Source organism: Sardina pilchardus, chromosome 9 (assembly GCF_963854185.1).
Source record: "Sardina pilchardus chromosome 9, fSarPil1.1, whole genome shotgun sequence".
In the NCBI taxonomy this organism is placed as follows: Eukaryota; Metazoa; Chordata; class Actinopteri; order Clupeiformes; family Clupeidae; genus Sardina; species Sardina pilchardus.
This window is the reverse complement of record NC_085002.1, coordinates 30,908,753-30,928,280: the sequence shown is the minus strand read 5'-3', so window position 1 is coordinate 30,928,280 and position 19,528 is coordinate 30,908,753. Positions and strand designations below refer to the sequence as shown.

General features: G+C 39.9%; 1 protein-coding gene across 3 annotated transcripts in view; it reads left to right on the top strand.

Moving 5' to 3' along the window:
* Positions 1-8,017: 8,017 nt before the first annotated feature.
* The window catches only part of stab1 (stabilin 1), a 167,453-nt gene continuing 155,942 nt past the window's right edge, over positions 8,018-19,528 (top strand). For 2 of the 3 annotated variants that reach the window (XM_062544711.1, XM_062544710.1), the window contains exons 1-5: positions 8,018-8,255; positions 14,345-14,478; positions 18,108-18,223; positions 18,540-18,625; positions 19,354-19,423. In XM_062544711.1, the coding sequence (XP_062400695.1) occupies positions 8,202-8,255; positions 14,345-14,478; positions 18,108-18,223; positions 18,540-18,625; positions 19,354-19,423 (460 nt within the window). In that variant the 5' untranslated portion in view covers positions 8,018-8,201. Of the gene's footprint in view, positions 8,256-14,344; positions 14,479-18,107; positions 18,224-18,539; positions 18,626-19,353; positions 19,424-19,528 lie in introns of those variants that run through there. The other variant, XM_062544712.1, reaches the window with a different exon arrangement.

The following is a 19,528-nucleotide window of genomic DNA, read 5'->3' as shown; positions in this document are numbered from 1 at the left end:
CTAGCTAAATTAGAATTAAATTCGGTCAGCATCATAGCATACTGCACAAAATGTATTCAAACTCTTGCATTCAAACTCTTGCATTCAACATCATCTCAATGTTTTCCAACTCCAAGACTTAAAGGGGCCTGTCCCAAGAAGAAAAACTATTAGCCTACCTTGAAACTTAAACATACGTGGGGATTGGGAAAATGAACAGTCCGAAGCTAGCCAACTATGCTACTTTGTTAACAATATTTTGAGGCTTCAAGACGACAGTGAAGGAGGAGGCGAAGTTGTAATATGAATAGTCATGATGAATGTCATGAATATCAGACATTTCAGTATATAGAATATATAAAGAATTATATTATATAGGCTACTGTATACAGATATTGTAATATATACGTATACATGTACAATATAGGAATATAAAGAGATGTGTGTGTGTGTGTGTGTGTGTGTGTATATCTTATTCCTTATATATTGTGTATAAGTTTTTCTACGCCTTATTGTTAAAAAATCATTCACATTATATGAAAGGGGAGCGATAAAAGGTGACCTTTTGGCGTTAAAGGCGATGCAATGAAAGATGTGGGTGCACCTCCATTTTGTGGTGGTGCACCTGAAAAAAAAAGCTAGGCGCACCAGTGCAGCCAACGCAAAAAGTTAGTCTGGAGCCCTGGCGACTTACAACATGATAAAACATTTAAGAGCACTTCTAACAACACATAAAAAAACACAATAAGTGCATCAATGAGTGTAATAAGTGCATCAATTAGTACAATTGTCTGTAGTAGTGCTATGAGAGGAGATGTTCTCTGAAGAGCTGGGTTTTCAGACATTTTTGAAGATGGCTAGGGATGTCCCTGCTCTAGTAGGAACAGATGGTCCGTTCCACCAACGAGGGACGACAGATGAGAAAAGTTTGGATTGGCCTGCGCGTGCTGGCGGAAGAGCTAGACATCGCTCGGCTGAGGAGCGCAGCGGTCGTGTGGTAGCATGCCTGTCTGAGAGCATTCAAATAGGTGGGAGCAGAGCCGGAGAGTACTTTGTAGGCAAGCGTTAGAGTCTTGAATTTGATGCGGGCGGCCAGCGGTAGCCAGTGTAGCTGGATGAGTAGTGGGGTGACATGCGCCCTTCTGGGTTGGTTGTAGACCAGGCGTGCTGCTACATTCTGGATCATTTGAAGGGGTTTTACAGCGCAGGCTGGGTGACCTGTCAGGAGGGCATTACAGTAGTCAAGTCGAGAGATGACTATTGCCTGTACCAGGAGTTGGGTAGCATCTTGAGTCAAGTATAGGTCCTGATTTTCCATATGTTGTATAGCGTGTAGCGGCACGACCTGGCTATTGAGGCTACATGATCGGAGAACATTTGCACTGCATTCTCAAACCGTACCTCACATGTAGGATGCTGCCGAGTGTCTCTTGCCCCATCCTGTTCCGCATTTTGCACTTGACAATGGCCATCTGAGAGAAGACGCGCTCCACGTCAGCGTTGCTCAATGGCATGGCCATGTAACGGTGCTGCTGCCCGTTACAGCTAGAGTGGATTCATACAGGAGCTAAATGCACAACACGGACAACAGGATTTACAAACACGCTTTATTTGCACACACACGGACATGTAACAAACATTTCAAACACTCACCATGTGGCATTTTACTTCCTGGTCTGGGGACTGAGAGAGGACCAGACGGGAAGTCGTGAGGGACATTTCAAAATGTATTCAAAATGTGACCTCATCGACGGGCATAGGTCAAGTGTAAAAGACAATGGGGGTGTTTGGTTTTTTTCTAAATATATCCTATGTACTTCGAATTAGCGAATGTTGTAATTGTATTGTATTGCATTGTGAGCCTTTTAGTTTGGAATGTGGTTGTGAGCATTTCTATTGAGCATGTCCTTTTGATTAGCTAATTGATTAATTGGTTGTAATGGTTCAGGCCAGGGAGTTAAAAGGCGCGTTCAAGTTGGCTGCGCAGCACAAAAACTGCGCAGCACAAGATGCACGTGGTTAAAAATCTGTCCACGATGGTCTAGATGGGCGTGTTTTCGACTCGGCAGTCGGTATCACATGGCCTCAACTTATCGCGGGAGCAAGGCGTGGCCAGGCGGCTGCTCCGCAAAAGAGCAGCCGGTCTGGAGGTACTGCGGAGAGCAGCGGAGCCTAGACCCTGCCTTCATGACGTCAGGTCTTTGCCCTAATTGGCTTTTACATCCCTGACGTGTGTGCAGGTGTTTAGATGCCTCCCCATATCCACAAGAGTCCGTGCGGGTCCGTGCCTCGTGATTCGTCACATGGTCAAGTCTAGACCACGGGAAGTAGAGAGTGTACAACTTCATAGCAGCGTTTGCATCCCCGCCCCTGCTGCCACCGGCAGCTCTCGTTGCTGCAAAAGGTCATTTGGAGTTGAACTTGAACACGGCTAAAGTCTCTGGGGGGAGTAGGGCACTGAGAGGTAGAATGGTGTCAGGTGAGCCACTGTGCACCTGCTTAGAGGCCTAATACTCCGCTTGCTTGAAACTAGTGATGGGCGAACGAAGCCTTGTGAAGCCTCTGAAGCTTCTTCCTGATTGTATCGCAAAATGATCTGAAGCATTGAAGCATCGAAGACAACACAGTGACATCTGGTGGTCAGCAGAAATGACAGCACTATGAACTCGACGCAGCCGAACGAGGCACAGCAGAAGAGACAGATGTACACACATGCATGGCGTGTGATGACTGGAAATGACATACATTAATTAGAACTAGGGTAATATGTTTGAATATCATATGTTCAGCGTTTGAATTTAGGCCTACGCATGTTCAGTTTTAACCAACGGCAGCAAGAAATGCAGCCTCCTACTGCCTATGGCAAATTGCAATATCGATTTCCTTTTTAATAAATAAAGTTTAGGCCTTATACAATAAACTGCCATTGCCTACTCATAACCAAGACGCATTACAGTCTGTTATAGGATAGAACTAAAAGCTGCATTATTAGAAAAGAGTATCTCACGAACTTCATAATACGCATGAAATTACGGTGGAATCGAGGTAACGAAGAGGACTGTCAATCCGACGCTACAGCTTCAATCCCTGAGAGATGCACCTTGGCGGAAATTTGTTATGCCACAAAAACACATTTCTTTTCGAAACTTCTTTAGTAACAAGACACGTAACACAGGTTTTGTTAAATTAGAGCAGTAGGCTAATACAGAGTAGGCTTGGGCTAGTGTAGCTTCTGTGGGGCAAACTTTCGAATCCAGCAAGACCTTTCGGTGACGTGCTAAGCTTTGCATGTCATCAGTCACATGCTTATGCCAGCTTGATACAAGCTCCAATACACTGCTTCGAAACAATTTGCTTCGTGGAAGTGATACAAGCTTCGGTGCCTCGGTGTCAAGTGTCCCATCACTACTTGAAACTACTGTATATCCTATGATTGAAAAGGATTTATTTAAGTTACTTTTGGTATATGTTTGAGAGTTAATGATTGATTTGGTGTTGTTTGGAGTTTTGGTTTTTCTTTTCTTTTTCCTATTTTCTCCTGATGGCATGCTACCTGCTAAGGTTGGAATAAATCGCTGTATTCTTCCAACTCAACACTGTCTCCTGCATTTCCATCATCGGCAAAGCCATCCCGATCACAGGCCAGCAGAGACAGCGCAAACTGCGTGAGATCTTTAAAGTCCTGCTCTCCGCTGCTGTACCTGTAATTGAAGACCTCCACCCAGAAGGCCTCTGCCTGGCTGTCATTTATTGGCCCAGGGGTGGAATGTCACAGCCTCATACAGGGTCTCCAGCGCAGCCAGATCACCAGTGTACAGTGGCAACACTACAGACTTCAGGAGAGGTTTCCCCTGAGACAGGATGGATTGTGGACTGAAGTCAGTCAAGGATCTCCAGATGCTAATATTTGCAGGCAATCTGTTCTGAACTTGTCTGCAGGCCTCGACTATGAAATTTTTGCACCTGCCCTTGAAATTAATCTCTGCCGCACTGTCCATCCTTGCCTCTTCCAGGGCTATTGCAACATTCACTCCATAATTTATAGCACCTACTGGGAGTAGGGTGTTATGATCGCTGAAATTGATAGACAGGAGATTGCTGTCTGAGATTGGAATTAGGTTAGGCCTCACGACTCGCGAAAGAAGGGAGCGGAAAAATGTCAGAATGCTCTTTAGCATTTTGAAAGGGTTGCCCCTGTCCTTCTGGAACAACTTGTTTAGTCTGTTGAACTCCTGGAGAAAGGGTATGAGAAACTGGATGTACAGTTTATTCAGTGGATCGCTGTACATTTGATATAGAATTTCGCCTCATAGCACCGCTGCGCATCTTTGCTTATCTGAAAATGCAGTTTCAGTTCATCCCACTGGTTCAGGATGCGTGCGATTGTATTTAATGTCGCGCTTAAGTAACGGAGTACACAGAGCTGTTTAACAGCAGCAATGTCTGTGCTCTCGTCTATTACCAGTGAGTACTGAGACTCCCCAATGTCCCTCAGTAGATTGCGAAACATGCATGGCGCGATGACATGATTGATCGCAGTTGCAGCATGCTGAACAAGATCTGCATGATGTGCACAGATTTTGCACTTACAGAAACGACATAAAGCCTTGGTGTCATCTCCCAGCTGTGGTTGAATCCACTCCTTCAGTCCAGCCTCCTTCTCCCAATCTGTTGTATCTTTTCCCATATTTTGCCCACTTTGACATCTTGTCAAATCAGTAAAAACCAACAAAACAATAGCATTCAATGCACGTTTATTGAAAAAAAGGGGTGTGTGGTGTGTGTGGTGTGTGTGTAGGTACAGTACAGTGTCAGATTTAAATTCCACTACTTAATGAGCCGGCATGGAGTTTGCACTGCAGTGATTTGTTTAAGGTGCGGTTCCTCGTTTGTGTCCATAGCACACTTGTTGATGCACACGCTACATCTCCTTCATCTTCTTCGGCGTGATGTGTGGGCGCTTGAGCCTGCTGGGCTTTCCCTTTTACATTCTTAGGACTTCTCCAGACGCTGTCTTTAAATTTGCAGTCGTTTGCATAGTGCGCCCCTCCACACCTAAAACACTCCACTTTCTTTGCTAGTTTGAAAGATTCTCTCTTTATGTGGTGCACCACCACCGACTGCGATTCTGCCTGACCCTTTTGAATGTCTTTGGCATTATTTGCAGCTTTCTCCATCCCTTGCGAAATTTCTAGGGCTTTCTTGGAAGTCGGTGGTGGAGTTTTCCCCAGCAACAATCTTCTATAGCAAGTTTCGCAGTGAAATTCGAAGGCACACACAGTTGAAAAAGTACTTCCGGGATTTCGAAAATCCCTGATAACAGATGACAGAAGCTGTATTTCGCTGCTAAACTTGCTATAGAAGATCGTTGAAGACCAGTAACCACTCGGTGAGCTGTACACTTTTAAAAACGAACATTTAGGGGTGTTTTAAGGACAGAATAGACCATGCACAAAGCGAGCAATGTTAAAGCCAAATAGAGCTCCATTCTGAATCTGCCAAATTCCACAAACGGGCTCAATCGTCGAGATTTCGGTGTCGAACACTCGTTTTCATGCTAGGCAATACAGAAAACGGACTTAAAGTGTAAAATACCGAAATATAGGACTAGAGTATGGCCGTTTCTGATTGGAGCCAAAGGTTCTGGCAGTAAACAGAGGAAAAAGACACACACCAATGACGAAAACATAACGAAAACATATCATGAGACTATGCGTGATTATTTTCCTCTAGCCAAAAACCTTGAGAATGAAATCTAATTAACTTTCACGTTCCTCTTAAAGTGACAGACACTCAATTAGACCTACAGTACATATCACCACTGTAATGTCATTAAAGACAAGTGCAATAGTTTAAAAAGTCCATTTTCAAATTACTGAATATTTTTTAGCTATAAGTAATTATGCAGATCATAAAATACTGTAAACTATTAACAAAATATATGAAGTTTATGAATTCAAAATATGAAACATGACTAGCCATCATTTTGTGTGTGTGTGTGTGTGTGTGTGTGTGTGTGTGTGTGTGTGTGTGTGTGTGTGTGTGTGTGTGTGTGTGGGGGGGGGGGGGGGGGGGGGGGTCAAGCAGAGACTAGGATCACCAGGACTGTGAATGATCACACCGTATTCAATATTACTGATAGTGTCAAGGTGGTGACCCCAATTTGCCTACATTTTTGGAATATAATAAACAAAGTCACACTTTTTGAAAGTATTTCAGCTGTGTAAGCCTATCAGTAATTTCTGAACGTACCAATAATATACAGTATAACCAGTCAACAGATGTCAATCAGAATGACAAGCTGTGAAAAATGACACAGTACATGTTTTATTTTTGTGAAGGTGTAACTAAATAACCTCAATTTCCCAGGAAAGCCACAGGTGTAAGCTCTCACATACTTCAGAGGTATCTCCTACAGAGGCTGAGAAATCAATCATTTAGTAGGCTTTGACACAATTGCTGAATTTCCAGAAAAACTTCCAGGTTTTAGGGGGGTTTTCTGAAATCGCCCTTAGGTTTTACAGGCGTTTTAGGCCTTAATGGGTTAAAAAAAATATTGCAATGTTTGCATCCCAGAAACAAAATGACCAAGGTGCATGAGGATCATAAGTCATGACAAAGGTGTATGAGCTTACAATGAGATTTTGCACAAATGTTTATTTAACACTGAATTTCAGTTAAAGATACCAAACTCTTTCCTGTCATTGGGAAGATAAAGGAAGAAATGCAAAGCTTTGCTACCTCTGACCTTATCACTTCCTGTTTTTTTGTCTGCGCTTGAAAATCTGTGGTTTCAGTGTCACGGGGCAGCATAGCAGTCTCAAAGGTTGTCTGTGAAAGAAATTGGATATTTGCCTTGACACAATTACCCTTATCTAAAATAGAAATAAACATTGTACCCTCTTTCATTATCTGTTGTTCTAGGTGATTTACAAAACGGTTAAATGAAAATGAACCAACTTGTCAAATTGATACTATTGATGGCAAAAAGGGGAAGTATGCTCTGACCACCACTGTCCAGACTGAAAAGTTCCACATATTTAGCTTCATCAGCAGAACATGGTGTGTCCTTTCCTGATTTTTCCTGTAAAGGGAACTCTGCAATCCTTTGCAGAATATTTTTTTGTTGTTCTAGTAGGTAAGAGGAGTTCTAAATATATGTGTAAATAATTTATAGAGGTTAATTTTAATGTTCGGCCACCTTTTGGACATTCAGAAGCAATGGATTGAAAAAAAGTTTAAAATGGTTCTGAGCAGAAACTTTTTCAGGCAAAATGACATTTGCTGAATGCTGAATACATTGACAGAAATCAATTTCCAGTTATAAATGTTAACCAGTCTTTACATTTCAAAACCGTACCACTTCCAACATGATTGCAATAGCAGGGCACATGGGACTATTTTACAGTAAACCTTACCATTTCTGAAAAATAATAAGAATTAAATATCACATCTGATAATGGTAATGTATTTGAAGAAAATATATCTAAATAATGCATACATCACTGGCTGTACTCATTACAAAAGAAAAATAGCGTATAATCACAGTGGTCAGCAGGAATCCTGGTCATGTGATCTGTGCTTTACTTTGTCTTTAAGCAGAGAAGAACTTGTTAGTTGAGTTGAAGGTTTAACTTGACTTATGACTGTAATCTGAAAGAAGCAAGTAAAGTAAGTAATAAAAAATAACTTTCACCTCCTGTCACACAATCCAGTTACTCATGCAATAAAAGATTCTTGAAGTTTAGTTGAAAGTTTGATGATTGTTAGCTTATTACAGAACTACTAAATGGAAAGGACATACTGTATGTAGCCTATAAGCACTTATAATTTCAACAAAGTTCAACAAAATATGGTGCTAAATGCATGTTTATTTTCTATTAAATTGTGCTGAATATCAAAATTCAGTCAGCTGATCAACCAGGATATCCTCTCCAATCATGGAGGTGCTTCTAAAGAGGAAATCCGTTGACTTTCCTGTCAGGAAAACATGTTATTTCTCACAGTCATTCTCTCCCTAAACTCTTGTGTGGTGAGTTCTACCACACGTCTCAATGTAGTGATATTAAGTCTGTTAGCTTAAAAAAGAGAGAGAGACATGAAATGAAGACAGAAGACGCATTTTGGAGAATTTGGATGATTTTAGTAGATCTGTAGGGAAAAGTGAAGAAGGTCTTATAGAAACTCCTATCGGAATTAGACAAGCTCTTCGCTTTCCAAACATGCTTTATCTTCTCGTTCTAGGAATAGTGGTGCCATGCAGTTTCCAACAAGAGGTAATGATTTGAATATATCTGGTGTGCCACTGTGTAGCTCTTGAATTTAACTGGCATGGTGTCTTGAGTTACAATAATTGTTTCACATTTTTATTATTTGTTAGTTGATGTTTAGATAAATATCATTAAAAGCATTAGGCCTACTGTAATTACAGTAACATTTATAGTCATTTCTGTCAAGATTGCATTTTCAAAACAGCTGTGATATCAGAAGAGGTAGACAGTTATATTAAATATACTGTAGCGTAAATATGTGAGGTTTTGAGTCTGAGGAGGACATCCCAAATCTCTCTCAATCCGGCCCACAGCCATAGCCTACCATTTTGATCCTCCCAGGCGTGTGAGAAATGAGGGACAACATTTATCTGGTGTGAAGCAGCGTGCAGTGGCCGTACGTTTTGGTGGGGCAGAAACATACAATAAAATTACATAGGCCTATTTTACAGGAGTTTGTTGTATGCTTAAATCATGTCACAGCCAGAAATGTAAGTGGAATATTTTGTAGATTAGTAGCCCAGTTGATAAAGTCTGCAGTGCACCATTCTCATCACGTTTAAACCAGCAAAGCTACCTTTGTTGCTATGGGTAGCCTAAGCAAAACTAGTTTTATAGGCTTCTTCCACTTCTTCTTCTTCTAATGCGTGCAATTCAGTTGAAATCCTTATTGAAGCCGCCAGGATTATGCCATAAATATACAGAGGAATTTGGATGTCGAGGTGCCCTTCTACTCAACTAGAATCGCCACGCCACCATTCTCCAAAAGTTGATGTCAACAGACAACGATATTTGGAAAGCCTTAACTATAGATAGTTAATATGACAATCATATTACTAAAAATAGACTTGGAGATGTGATTTACTGAGGAACTAGTTTTTGTGGAGGATGCTTTAGGTACTGTAGGTCGCTGCCCCACCTGCCCATATGGCCCGCACACGCCTGAGCAGTGGAGGAGACAGAGTTGGTCAGGTGTCTTCAGCCCTACGACAGGGTGGGGGAAAAAACGTTTCTAGGCCTACTCTTTTCAAAATGTCACTCATCAATTTAAAGCCAACTTAAAGGTTCACACACTTTAAAATAGCAAACAGGAAGAACAATTTGGAGGTATTGCATGATATTATTATATTTGAAGGTTCACTATTAAGATTCATGTCGTTGAAAGGGATTTCCACTCGCTGTTTGCGGGAGGCGCTTTCACTCCTTCAATGACTACGCTGTGAAACCTTATTGCGTAACCTAGATTGAGTTTGCATCTGGGTTTTTTTTTAGTTATTGGTAGGCCTACTTAGGCTATATGAAACATAAAAGGTGAATTCTCATTTGACCATGCTATGCAGTTAACCGAAATGGTTAGTCTCCACAGTAAGCCCCTTCTTCAAATTGAGCCTGGTTGCTGCATTGATGAGTTATTATGCATACAGCCGGGCCATCTCGCGACAACATTGCGAATGCGTTGTTATCGCAAACCATTTGAGAGTTTAGAGCTGTAGGTTAAAGGAGTCCTAGAATTCAAAACCACATTCACCTTGTTCCTGTTGAATTTAGGCTGCGAGCAGTGTCCAAAGGACAACACCAAAGACTTTACCGCGTCCCCCGCCTGCTTTCGTATGCAAATTGGGAAATAGAAACAGCCGTGTTGAAATGCTCCAATCTGAACAGAGCTCAGATAACACGTAATAGGCGCCCATCCCCCTTTAGATACACCCCCTCTCATTTGCATACCTTCGATTAATAATTCTTGTTAAACTGCACGATGCTAGTATCTAGATATAGGGTCTATGGCAGAGACGTTGTAATGCTAGCGTTATTACAGCTAACTTTGGAGAGTTACTATACTAAGAAATGTACTGATAAAACTTACCAATCTAACACATTCATTCTGTTGGGGAATCTGCTGCACTTCATCTTCGTCAGAACCTTCTTCTGACTCGGTTTATACATGTACGGCTGTATTCCTTATTTAAATCCATTGTTGATAGCTTTATCAAAGACTTTGGCTTTATTTACTAGCAGTAGTAGTTTCACTTTGCTCTAGCTTCAGACCGGTGGATTGAGCCAATCAACTTTCAGGACATATCGGCCAATAGACCAATCAGCGCGCATCTCATTTGAATATTCATGAACTTGCTGAGTGGGCGGGAAAAACAAACTGTTTCATTGCAAGGCTTATTTATGACCTTGTATTAGGCGATCTAGCAGTGCTCCTGGGGCGTTTTCAGCCCCACAAATTTACATATGACATTATTTAGGCTCAAAGATCAATTTGTAATGTTCAAAAAATGCGTTCTATGACTCCTTTAACATCAGAAACGGCAATATTATATATAAAAACGAATGTTATTACTTAGTAATATGATTTGAAAACGTCTGCCCCTATCCGACACACTAACATGCATTTCACTGGCATTAAAGACAGTTGTGACATTTTGTAGCCTACACCGCACACATGCATTTTGCCTGGTTAGGCCTGTTTAGGCAGACAAAATACGCTAGTCTAGGCTAGTCTTACCCACATCGATTCGTAAAGGCTGGAATGCGCACGGAGCTATGGAATGTGGGTGTAGAGCCCAGCATAGTTTGTCCATAGTTGGGCTGAAGTGTGGCGATTAATAGGATTATTTTTGCTCCTCCGTGTAATTAGGGCCCGAGCACCAAGGTGCGGCCACTGAAGTGGCTGCACCGTAGGTGCAAGGCCCTATTGTTTTTGCTCAGATTAAATTTCTTCTGGGCCACGTTTTGCCTTTTTTCACCAACTTGGCATGCTCTAAAACTCTTGAAATTTGGCAGCTATGTGTGGAATTGGTAACGCTACTCAGCGACAGAGCTCTGGCCTAGGGCGTGGCTCAGGGACTCTATAGCGCCACCTAGCGCGTTGTCTGTTGTGGTTGACACATACATGCATGGAAATGAACCAAATTTGGTAGGCATGTGTGTTGTATTAATCTGAACAACTTCTACATTTAAACTACATAGTGAATCTTAGAGGAATTTGAGTTATGATTATGATTATGAATTTTGCACATCATCTATTTTGAAACACTTCTTCTAGACGGTTTATCGAAATCATGTCATATCAGCACTAAAATGATCTTGAGGGGTTGCTCAAGAGGAATTGGAACCAGATTATTGAATTTTCGAAGTATATTGAAATGGCGAAGGTTTGAATTGTGGCGTCTTATTAAGAAACAGGAAGTTGGTGTTATAGGCAGAAAAAAGGCTATAAATTGGATGTAATTTAGCAGCTACATGTGGAATTGCTTCTGCTAGTCAGAGACAGACCTCTGGCCTAAGGTGTGGCTTCGGGACTCTACAGCGCCAACTAGCAGCACGTTGTGGTTGACACAAACATGCATGAAAATGAACCAAATTTGATGGGCTTGTGTGTTATTGCTATTGCTAGTCAGAGACAGAGCTCTAGCCTAGGGTGTGGCTTATGGACTCTATAGCACCTCCTAGCGCATTGTCTGTTGTGGTTGACACAAACATTCACGAAAATTAACCAAATTTGGTGGGCTTGTGTGTTACTGCTGCCGCTAGTCAAAGACAGAGCTCTGGCCTCAGGTGTGGCTTGGGGACTCTATAGCGCCACCTAGCACATTGTCTGTTGTGGTTGACACGTACATTCACAAAAATGAACCAAATTTGGTGGGCATGTGTTTGCTATAGCTATTCAGAGACAGAGCTCAGCCCGAGGGTGTGGCTTAGGGACTCTACAGCGCCACCTAGTGTGTTACCTGTTGTGGTTGACAGACATATTCATTCACGAAAATGAATCAAATTTGATGAGCCTGTGTGTTATTACTGCCGCTAGTCAGAAACAGAGCTCTGGCCTAGGGTGTGGCTTAGGTACTCTATAGCGCCACCTAGCACATTGTCTGTTGTATTTGATACATTCAAGGAAATTAACCACATTTGGTAGGCTTGTGTGTTATTGCTGCCGCTAGTCAGAGACAGAGCTCTGGCCTAGGGTGTGGCTTAGGGACTCTATAGCGCCACCTAGCCTGTTGTCTGTTATGGTTGACACATACACCTCTGTCCAAAAGTATCAGAACACATGCTTGAAGTTAAATATAAAATCATCTTTTGGAAATGTATCTTAATGCTTTAAATGAAATAATGAGTAACTATGCAACCTTTAAGGACATTCATTTTCTTTGTGAATGAATAATGTATTGTAAATAAATAAATGTTTTCCTTAAATACAGGGGGTCATAAGTATTGGAACGCCCATGTTAAATTCCCATAGAGGATTTTTATTTTTATTTTTAAAGGCCAGTTATTTAATGGATCCAGGACACTATGCACCCTGATAAAGTCCCCTTGGCCTTTGGAATTCAAATAACCCCATGTCAACACTATACCCTTAACATACTAAGAGTTTGGCATGCTTTATGTCAGTTATTAGCTGTTAGCTAATTAGCTGGTTTCATTCTCATTGAGCTCAATGCAATTCAAACCAGCTAATTAGCTAACAGCTAATAACTGACATAAAGCATACCAAACTCTTAGTATGTTAAGTGTATAGTGTTGACATGGGGTTATTTGAATTCCAAAGGCCAAGGGGACTTTATCAGGGTGCATAGTGTCCTGGATCCATGAAATAACTGGCCTTAAAAATAAAAATAAAAATCCTCCATGGGAATTTAACATGGGCGTTCCAATACTTATGACCCCCTGTATTTAAGGAAAACATTTATTTATTTACAATACATTATTCATTCACAAAGAAAATGAATGTCCTTGAAGGTTGCATAGTTACTCATTATTTCATTTAAAGCATTAAGATACATTTCCAAAAGATGATTTTATATTTAACTTTAAGCATGCGTTCTAATACTTTTGGACAGAGGTGTACATTGATGAAAATTAGCCAAATTTGGTAGGCATGTGTGCTGCTCATGCACATGCCCACCAACAAGTATGTGTTGCTTTGTTAGATTCCGAAATGTCATGGGTCCGCACCGCAGGTGCTCTGGCCCACCATCGCCGCTTGCGGCTATATTGTTCTATTTAATTCGTGACAATTGATTGATTGACTGATTTAATGTTATAAATAGCATAGGCCTACTCAATAAGATGAGGGCAGATTCAGATTTCCACAAAAGTAGCCTAGACTATTTCATGATATATTTCAACATTATTTGCGTTTTATTAAAATGTAGGCTACTTTACATTTCCAACGTTTTTTAGCACTTAGAGTGCATTTAGCCACAAGAGTCATAAAAAGTATCCCGTCAAAATCCTGAAATGCGTTAAGACTGTTACGACTGCATCTGCTGGGGTAACACTCGAATCTGATTCTACATCATCGCCAATCTAACATGATCTACCTGCATCAACGTAATTGGGCAACAAGTTTCTTGGAAAAAGTTGTTTGTACGGGCACTGCACTAGTATTGTTATATTCTAGAAGACCTCAACAATAATGATATGAGACTAAAGTGGATGTAATGAAATTTGTTTTTATTATAATTCAGTGATGAGCATGGTCGCAAGACTGCAAAACTTTCTGTTTGTCAGTGCCACCGACCCGCGCACGCACACACACACACACACACACACACACACACACACACACACACACACACACACACACACACACACACACACACACACACACACACACACACACACACACACACACACACACACGAGTATTGAAGTAGAATTATTTGGCTCTCAGTCTCCGCTCTCATTCATCCCAAAAGTGTTCTATCGGGTTGATGTCAGGACTCTGTGCAGGCCAGTGCAGTTCATCGACACCAAACTCTGTCATCCATGTCTTTATGGACCTTGCTTTGTGCAGTGGTGCACAATCATGTTGGAACCAGAAGGGGCTAACCCTGAGCTAGGCTTGGCCCTGTATAGTTCCAAATGAACATTCGAATCGTGCAGAGAGCACATATGGCGTACTGACAGACCTGTTTCATTCAGCAAAATCCTAGTGTCTTATATCCACTATCGACTATCTCACTTTTCTAATGACATCAAAATGGAATGCAACAGGAAGTGATAGATTAATTTGTGCTTCACCAATCTTGCCTTATTTAGGTTGTTTTGGTAATGAATTGCTCTTTCAAACTGCATTTCAGAGCCCTAGCCGCTGTGATGAGCACAGCATTATTCAGTATTCCACTCCCTGCACTGCCTGTGCTGCAGCCTCTACAGTGACATGTCCAAGGGGCTTCAGGAAGATCACCACAGACACGGGGAATGCAAACTGCAGGTATTTTTTTAAGACAATCTACTGACCATTGTATTTTTGAGTGATTTTAGTGTTTTAAATGTTATTTTTAAACATGCAAGGTTAATCCCATTTAAAACAAAATACAGGGTTATGGGTTAGTAGCCTAGTAGGACAGATTTGATGGTCTGTTTATGGTACCGATAATCATTCTTTACAAATGTAACATTAAGAAATGACAAGGACCCAAGCTGCAAGCTGTACAATTAAGTTACATTTATTATAAATAAATCAGTTATTCAAACTTACATATATTCAGAATGGGGAGGTATATCAGGTAAATCTTAATAGACTGTAAGAGTTAGTACCTCAATGACAAGAAACTGGTGATTGGTTGATTCTATGGAGTTCTTTGCTTTGTGTCTGTAGAACAGGACACACAATACAACCCCAAATCGGAAAAAGTTATGACGTAAGGGTAGTTGACATCTGGCCAAGAAAAAGTACTTTTTTGGGAAAACATAACTTTTTAAGGAAAAAAAAAACATATTTATGTAGTATGGAAACTGTAATTTCAGAAAATAACAGTGATCACTCCTTTTGTCAATGACTTCACATATTGTTGTCCACGTTTTCACTCGACTGTTCTGTGTATGAGTCCTATGGTGTGACATTTAAAAAGTACTAAGAAATGATATTGAATAACATAAACTTGAAACAAAATTGTTCACATTTATTAAATCATTATTTAAAAAAATATATATTTATGTCACATAGAAATACTAATTAGAAACATTTTCACCATGAATAGATGATCTTGATTAACTTTTTCCTATGAATGTCGATAAAAGAAATTCCACCAACCTTTGTACCTATCTAAGAGGAAATTGGAGCTCCCCTAATACCAAACCTGACTTTTTTTATGTTTGTCACACCATAGGACAAAATGTCACACTGAAGGACAAATATAGTTATTGCATAAAGAGAGTCAGAATATATGTAGTGTTTAAAATTGATAAAGGAGGACATTTGCGTCGCTTCTATCAGGCTATTTTCTTTTTGTCAGTCAATAGTAATAGTACTTAACTGTGTTGAACTGTTTTGTCGACTATGAGACCACGGTGAAGTTTCAGTTTATCTATGAGTTCTAATAATAGGTGAGTGCAGATGCATCTATGCTATATTCTGCTAGTCACAAACAGGTTTTGGTAAAGCAAGGCCTCTGTGGAGAAATACTATTTAAATATGTACAGAATTCATTGTTTTCCTGAAATATTGAAAGTCTTCTCTGGAAAGGACATTGCCTAGATGTCAGTATATGTTGCTCAAAATCTGTATACATAATTCAGAATTGATTGTGCTTTGCCAAATGTGCAAGATGCCCATTCTGTAGGCACCGTCACAGATGTTGGGTTTCAAACTGAGCACTAAAACAAGTTGGATAGGTTGGATACTTGGATAGGAGTCCATGGTTTCCAAAAAGAGTGGCACATTTTGATTTGTCTAACCACAGGACCTTTTTCCATGTTACCTCAGTCCATTTTAGGCACAGATAAGACAGTGGAAGACGGCCCAGATAAGACGGTGGAAGACCTTTCCTGTGTCATGTCTCAATACAATTTTGGCTGTTTTAGCTATAGCAGGGTGTCCGCGTGGTAGTAAAAGGTAGTAAAAAGAATCTACCAAAATGAAGGTAGTAAAAGGTAGCAAACACAATTTGATTTTGTGTTAAATTTTTCATCACCACCCCAATATACAGTATTAATTTATATGATAGTTTCCATTTTTTGCTTGATATTTGTGTCTACATCTTTGAACTTAGTTTAACCTAGTTTAACTACAGGACCTGAGTGAGGCGGAGTTGATAGCAATGGTTCTGTGTTTTTTGCCTTTTTGCCTTTTTGCCTCAGTTGATATTAGCCACTTGCCACTTGCCACTTGCTTCTATTTTCTAGCAAATTTACAGTTTGAAATGGGAATTGTAAGTTTTTGCAAACCAGTAATTTAAAGCCTGGCTTAATAGGCCAGTCAATCTAGCGTTTGACCCATAACTAATTGCAATAGTAATCATTCAAAGTTTTTTGTGATCCCTAGGTATATGTGATTAACATATAAAAAATCTACCCATTTATATTTAGTGGAACATACTTTTTTTCAAGGTCAAAGGTAGCAATTTCCAATGCATTTTTCCATTGGGATTTACTACTGGTGAAATGGGTAAAATTTTAAACTATAGATATCAAATTGAAACTTTCACAGTTGTTTACTCACATTAAGGCAAAGATTTTTTGTATTGCAAGTTTTCTGAAATGTGATGTTTAGATATGCAAATGAGACCAGTTTTACCTAAATATGCAATAATTTGCATATATTTCTAGAAAACTAAATCTGAACAATAGGTACAGTCAGCTTCAAAATAATTGCTGCAATTTGCTTCTATATTGGATACCAAAAGCTTATGCAAAGGGAATATTAGATATTACTTCATATCACCTCAGAAATGAGGAAATCAAGTCAAGTCAAAATCAATGCGTTTCAATGGAAGTACATTATAGAACAAATGATTGTCAATGATATGGTATGATGGAAGTATCTCAGTGCATGCCAACTCACTTGATATGTTGTCTAATGGTCAATATCTTCCTTATGTGACTTGGCATGCATTGAGATACTTTCATCATACCATATCACTGACAATCATTTGTTCTATAATGTACTTCCATTGAAACACATTGATTTTGACTTGACTTGATTTCCTCATTTCTGAGGTGAAATGAAGTAATATCTAATATTCCCTTTGCATAGGCTTTTGGTATCCAATATAGAAGCAAAATGCAGCAATTATATTGAAGCTGACTGTACCTATTGTTCAGATTTAGTTTTCTAGAAATATATGCAAATTATTGCATATTTAGGTAAAACTGGTCTCATTTGCATATCTAAACATCACATTTCAGAAAACTTGCAATACAAAAAATATTTGCCTTAATGTGAGTAAACAACTGTGACATTTTCAATTTGATATCTATAGTTTAAAATTTTACCCATTTCACCTGTAGTAAATCTCAATGGCAAAATGCATTGGAAATTGCTACCTTTGACCTTGAATAAAAGTATGTTCCACTAAATATAAATGGGTAGATTTTTAATATGTGATGCAGGAGGGTTTAAGGATCAATAAAAAGTATGAACCATTACTATTGCAATTAGTTACAGGTTTGGCCCTTTTTTGAGCTAGATTGACTGGCCTATAAGCCCATCATGGGGTCATAGTGTGCCTGCTTTAGCAAGCACCAGAGGTGGACATTCCTTGTTCCAGAGAGTAAAAGTCCTGCCATATATTCTTTCTACCTGTGCACTTAAAACAGGTGATATCACTAATTATCTGATCTACCTGGCAGCTAATTAGGATGAGCTGATTTACTAAATGGTTGGATCGAAGACTTTTACTCTCTGAACCCGGGCCTCTGGCAAGTGCATTATTCACAACAAAAAAAACAAAAAGCAAATGTAAGAAACAAAATGCAAAATTGACATGTGGGCTGAATCTCATTACAAATGTCTCACGGGATAGATTTGGTTCATGAGCACGAGTTCATGTTAAGGAGTTAAATCTAAGTTGAATACAGTACTGTATGCCCTCATACTGATGTTTCTCCTTTGCTTCACAGTTATAATGTGCAGATTGGACAGCGCACATTTAACCTACCCGGCTGCTCCCACACCTGCATAAAAACGGTCACAGAACGTAGATGCTGCCCAAATTTCTGGGGCCCTCGGTGTCTGCGTAAGTATTACAGTTTTAGTTTTTATTCTTCAGTCAATGAGTCTCAAAGGTCTCAGTGAGTACAATGTTGAGAACTGTGCTTCAGTGGACAGACATCTTTTATTACAGTAAAAGAGAAGTGTAAATGTCCATTCACAGTAAAATGTTTCACATACATTATGTGCTACCAGACTATATTTAATTTGTCGTAAGTGGATCATATACTGTAGCTTTCAGATAGTCAAAAAGCGTAAATGTTGTCCTCAATTCACTTAGAAATTAAAATATGATTAATTAAGTGACCTATGCTATCATAAATGCTTGTGTATTTTCTTAGCCTGTCCTAGTTGGTCAGGCAAGGCATGTAACTGGCATGGCACCTGTTTGGATGGAACCACAGGAAATGGTACCTGTGTATGCAAGGTGAGGCCTATATTTTCACAATTACACATCATTTCTTGTATTGGGTTGAAGGCAAGACATAAATGGTTTGCACTGGCTAAGAAACTGCATATCAGTTATACCTGCCACATTAATTTTGTGCCTCTCTGGACACATTTACACATCCCTGACCCTGTGAACATGTGGAGGCATTTTGTGGGATTTCGGTGGGCCTAGTGTTTTAGGGCAAACTGAAACATGTGGCCTCTGTGATTTATTGTGGACAGACCCACAAAGGCTAGTTGCAGTTAAAAACCAGGGTCACTCTGTGACCCTTGTCACATTGAAACATCCAATGGAAATAGTGCAGTTGTGGTGAAACTGGAAAAAGGAATATTTAAAAATCATGTACATTTCATATCGCCCTCTTAATCTCCATGCAATATACTGTGGAAGTGGGGATTGTAGGTTCACTTGGGGTCCATGTTCAAGTTCACCTATACCAACCTATTCATGGGTTTCATCAGGTCCTTTTCCACAGGTGTATAAAATCAAGCACCTAAGGTGTATACTGTAAAATCAAGCACCTATGAATGCAGACTGCATGGTGCTTGATTAACACACCTGTGGAAAGGGACCTGATGAAACCCATGGCTATCACCTCACCAGCAATGTGTAATATCATTAGGCTACATGTGAAATGGTATATAGTCAGTGTAAAACTGATTGTATACAGTACACGCATTGTCATTAACCATGCTTGTTTTTAGAGTGGGTTCAGTGGTTTGGCATGTCAAGAATGCACAAACAAAAATGCTTATGGAGAACACTGCAATTCAGGTACACCTTTTTTTCTAACAGTACATTTGAATTCAAAGATCTTTGACTCTTGACCAATTTGTTTACTGCTGTATCCTGCACCCTTTCATTTTTAGTAATGCAATC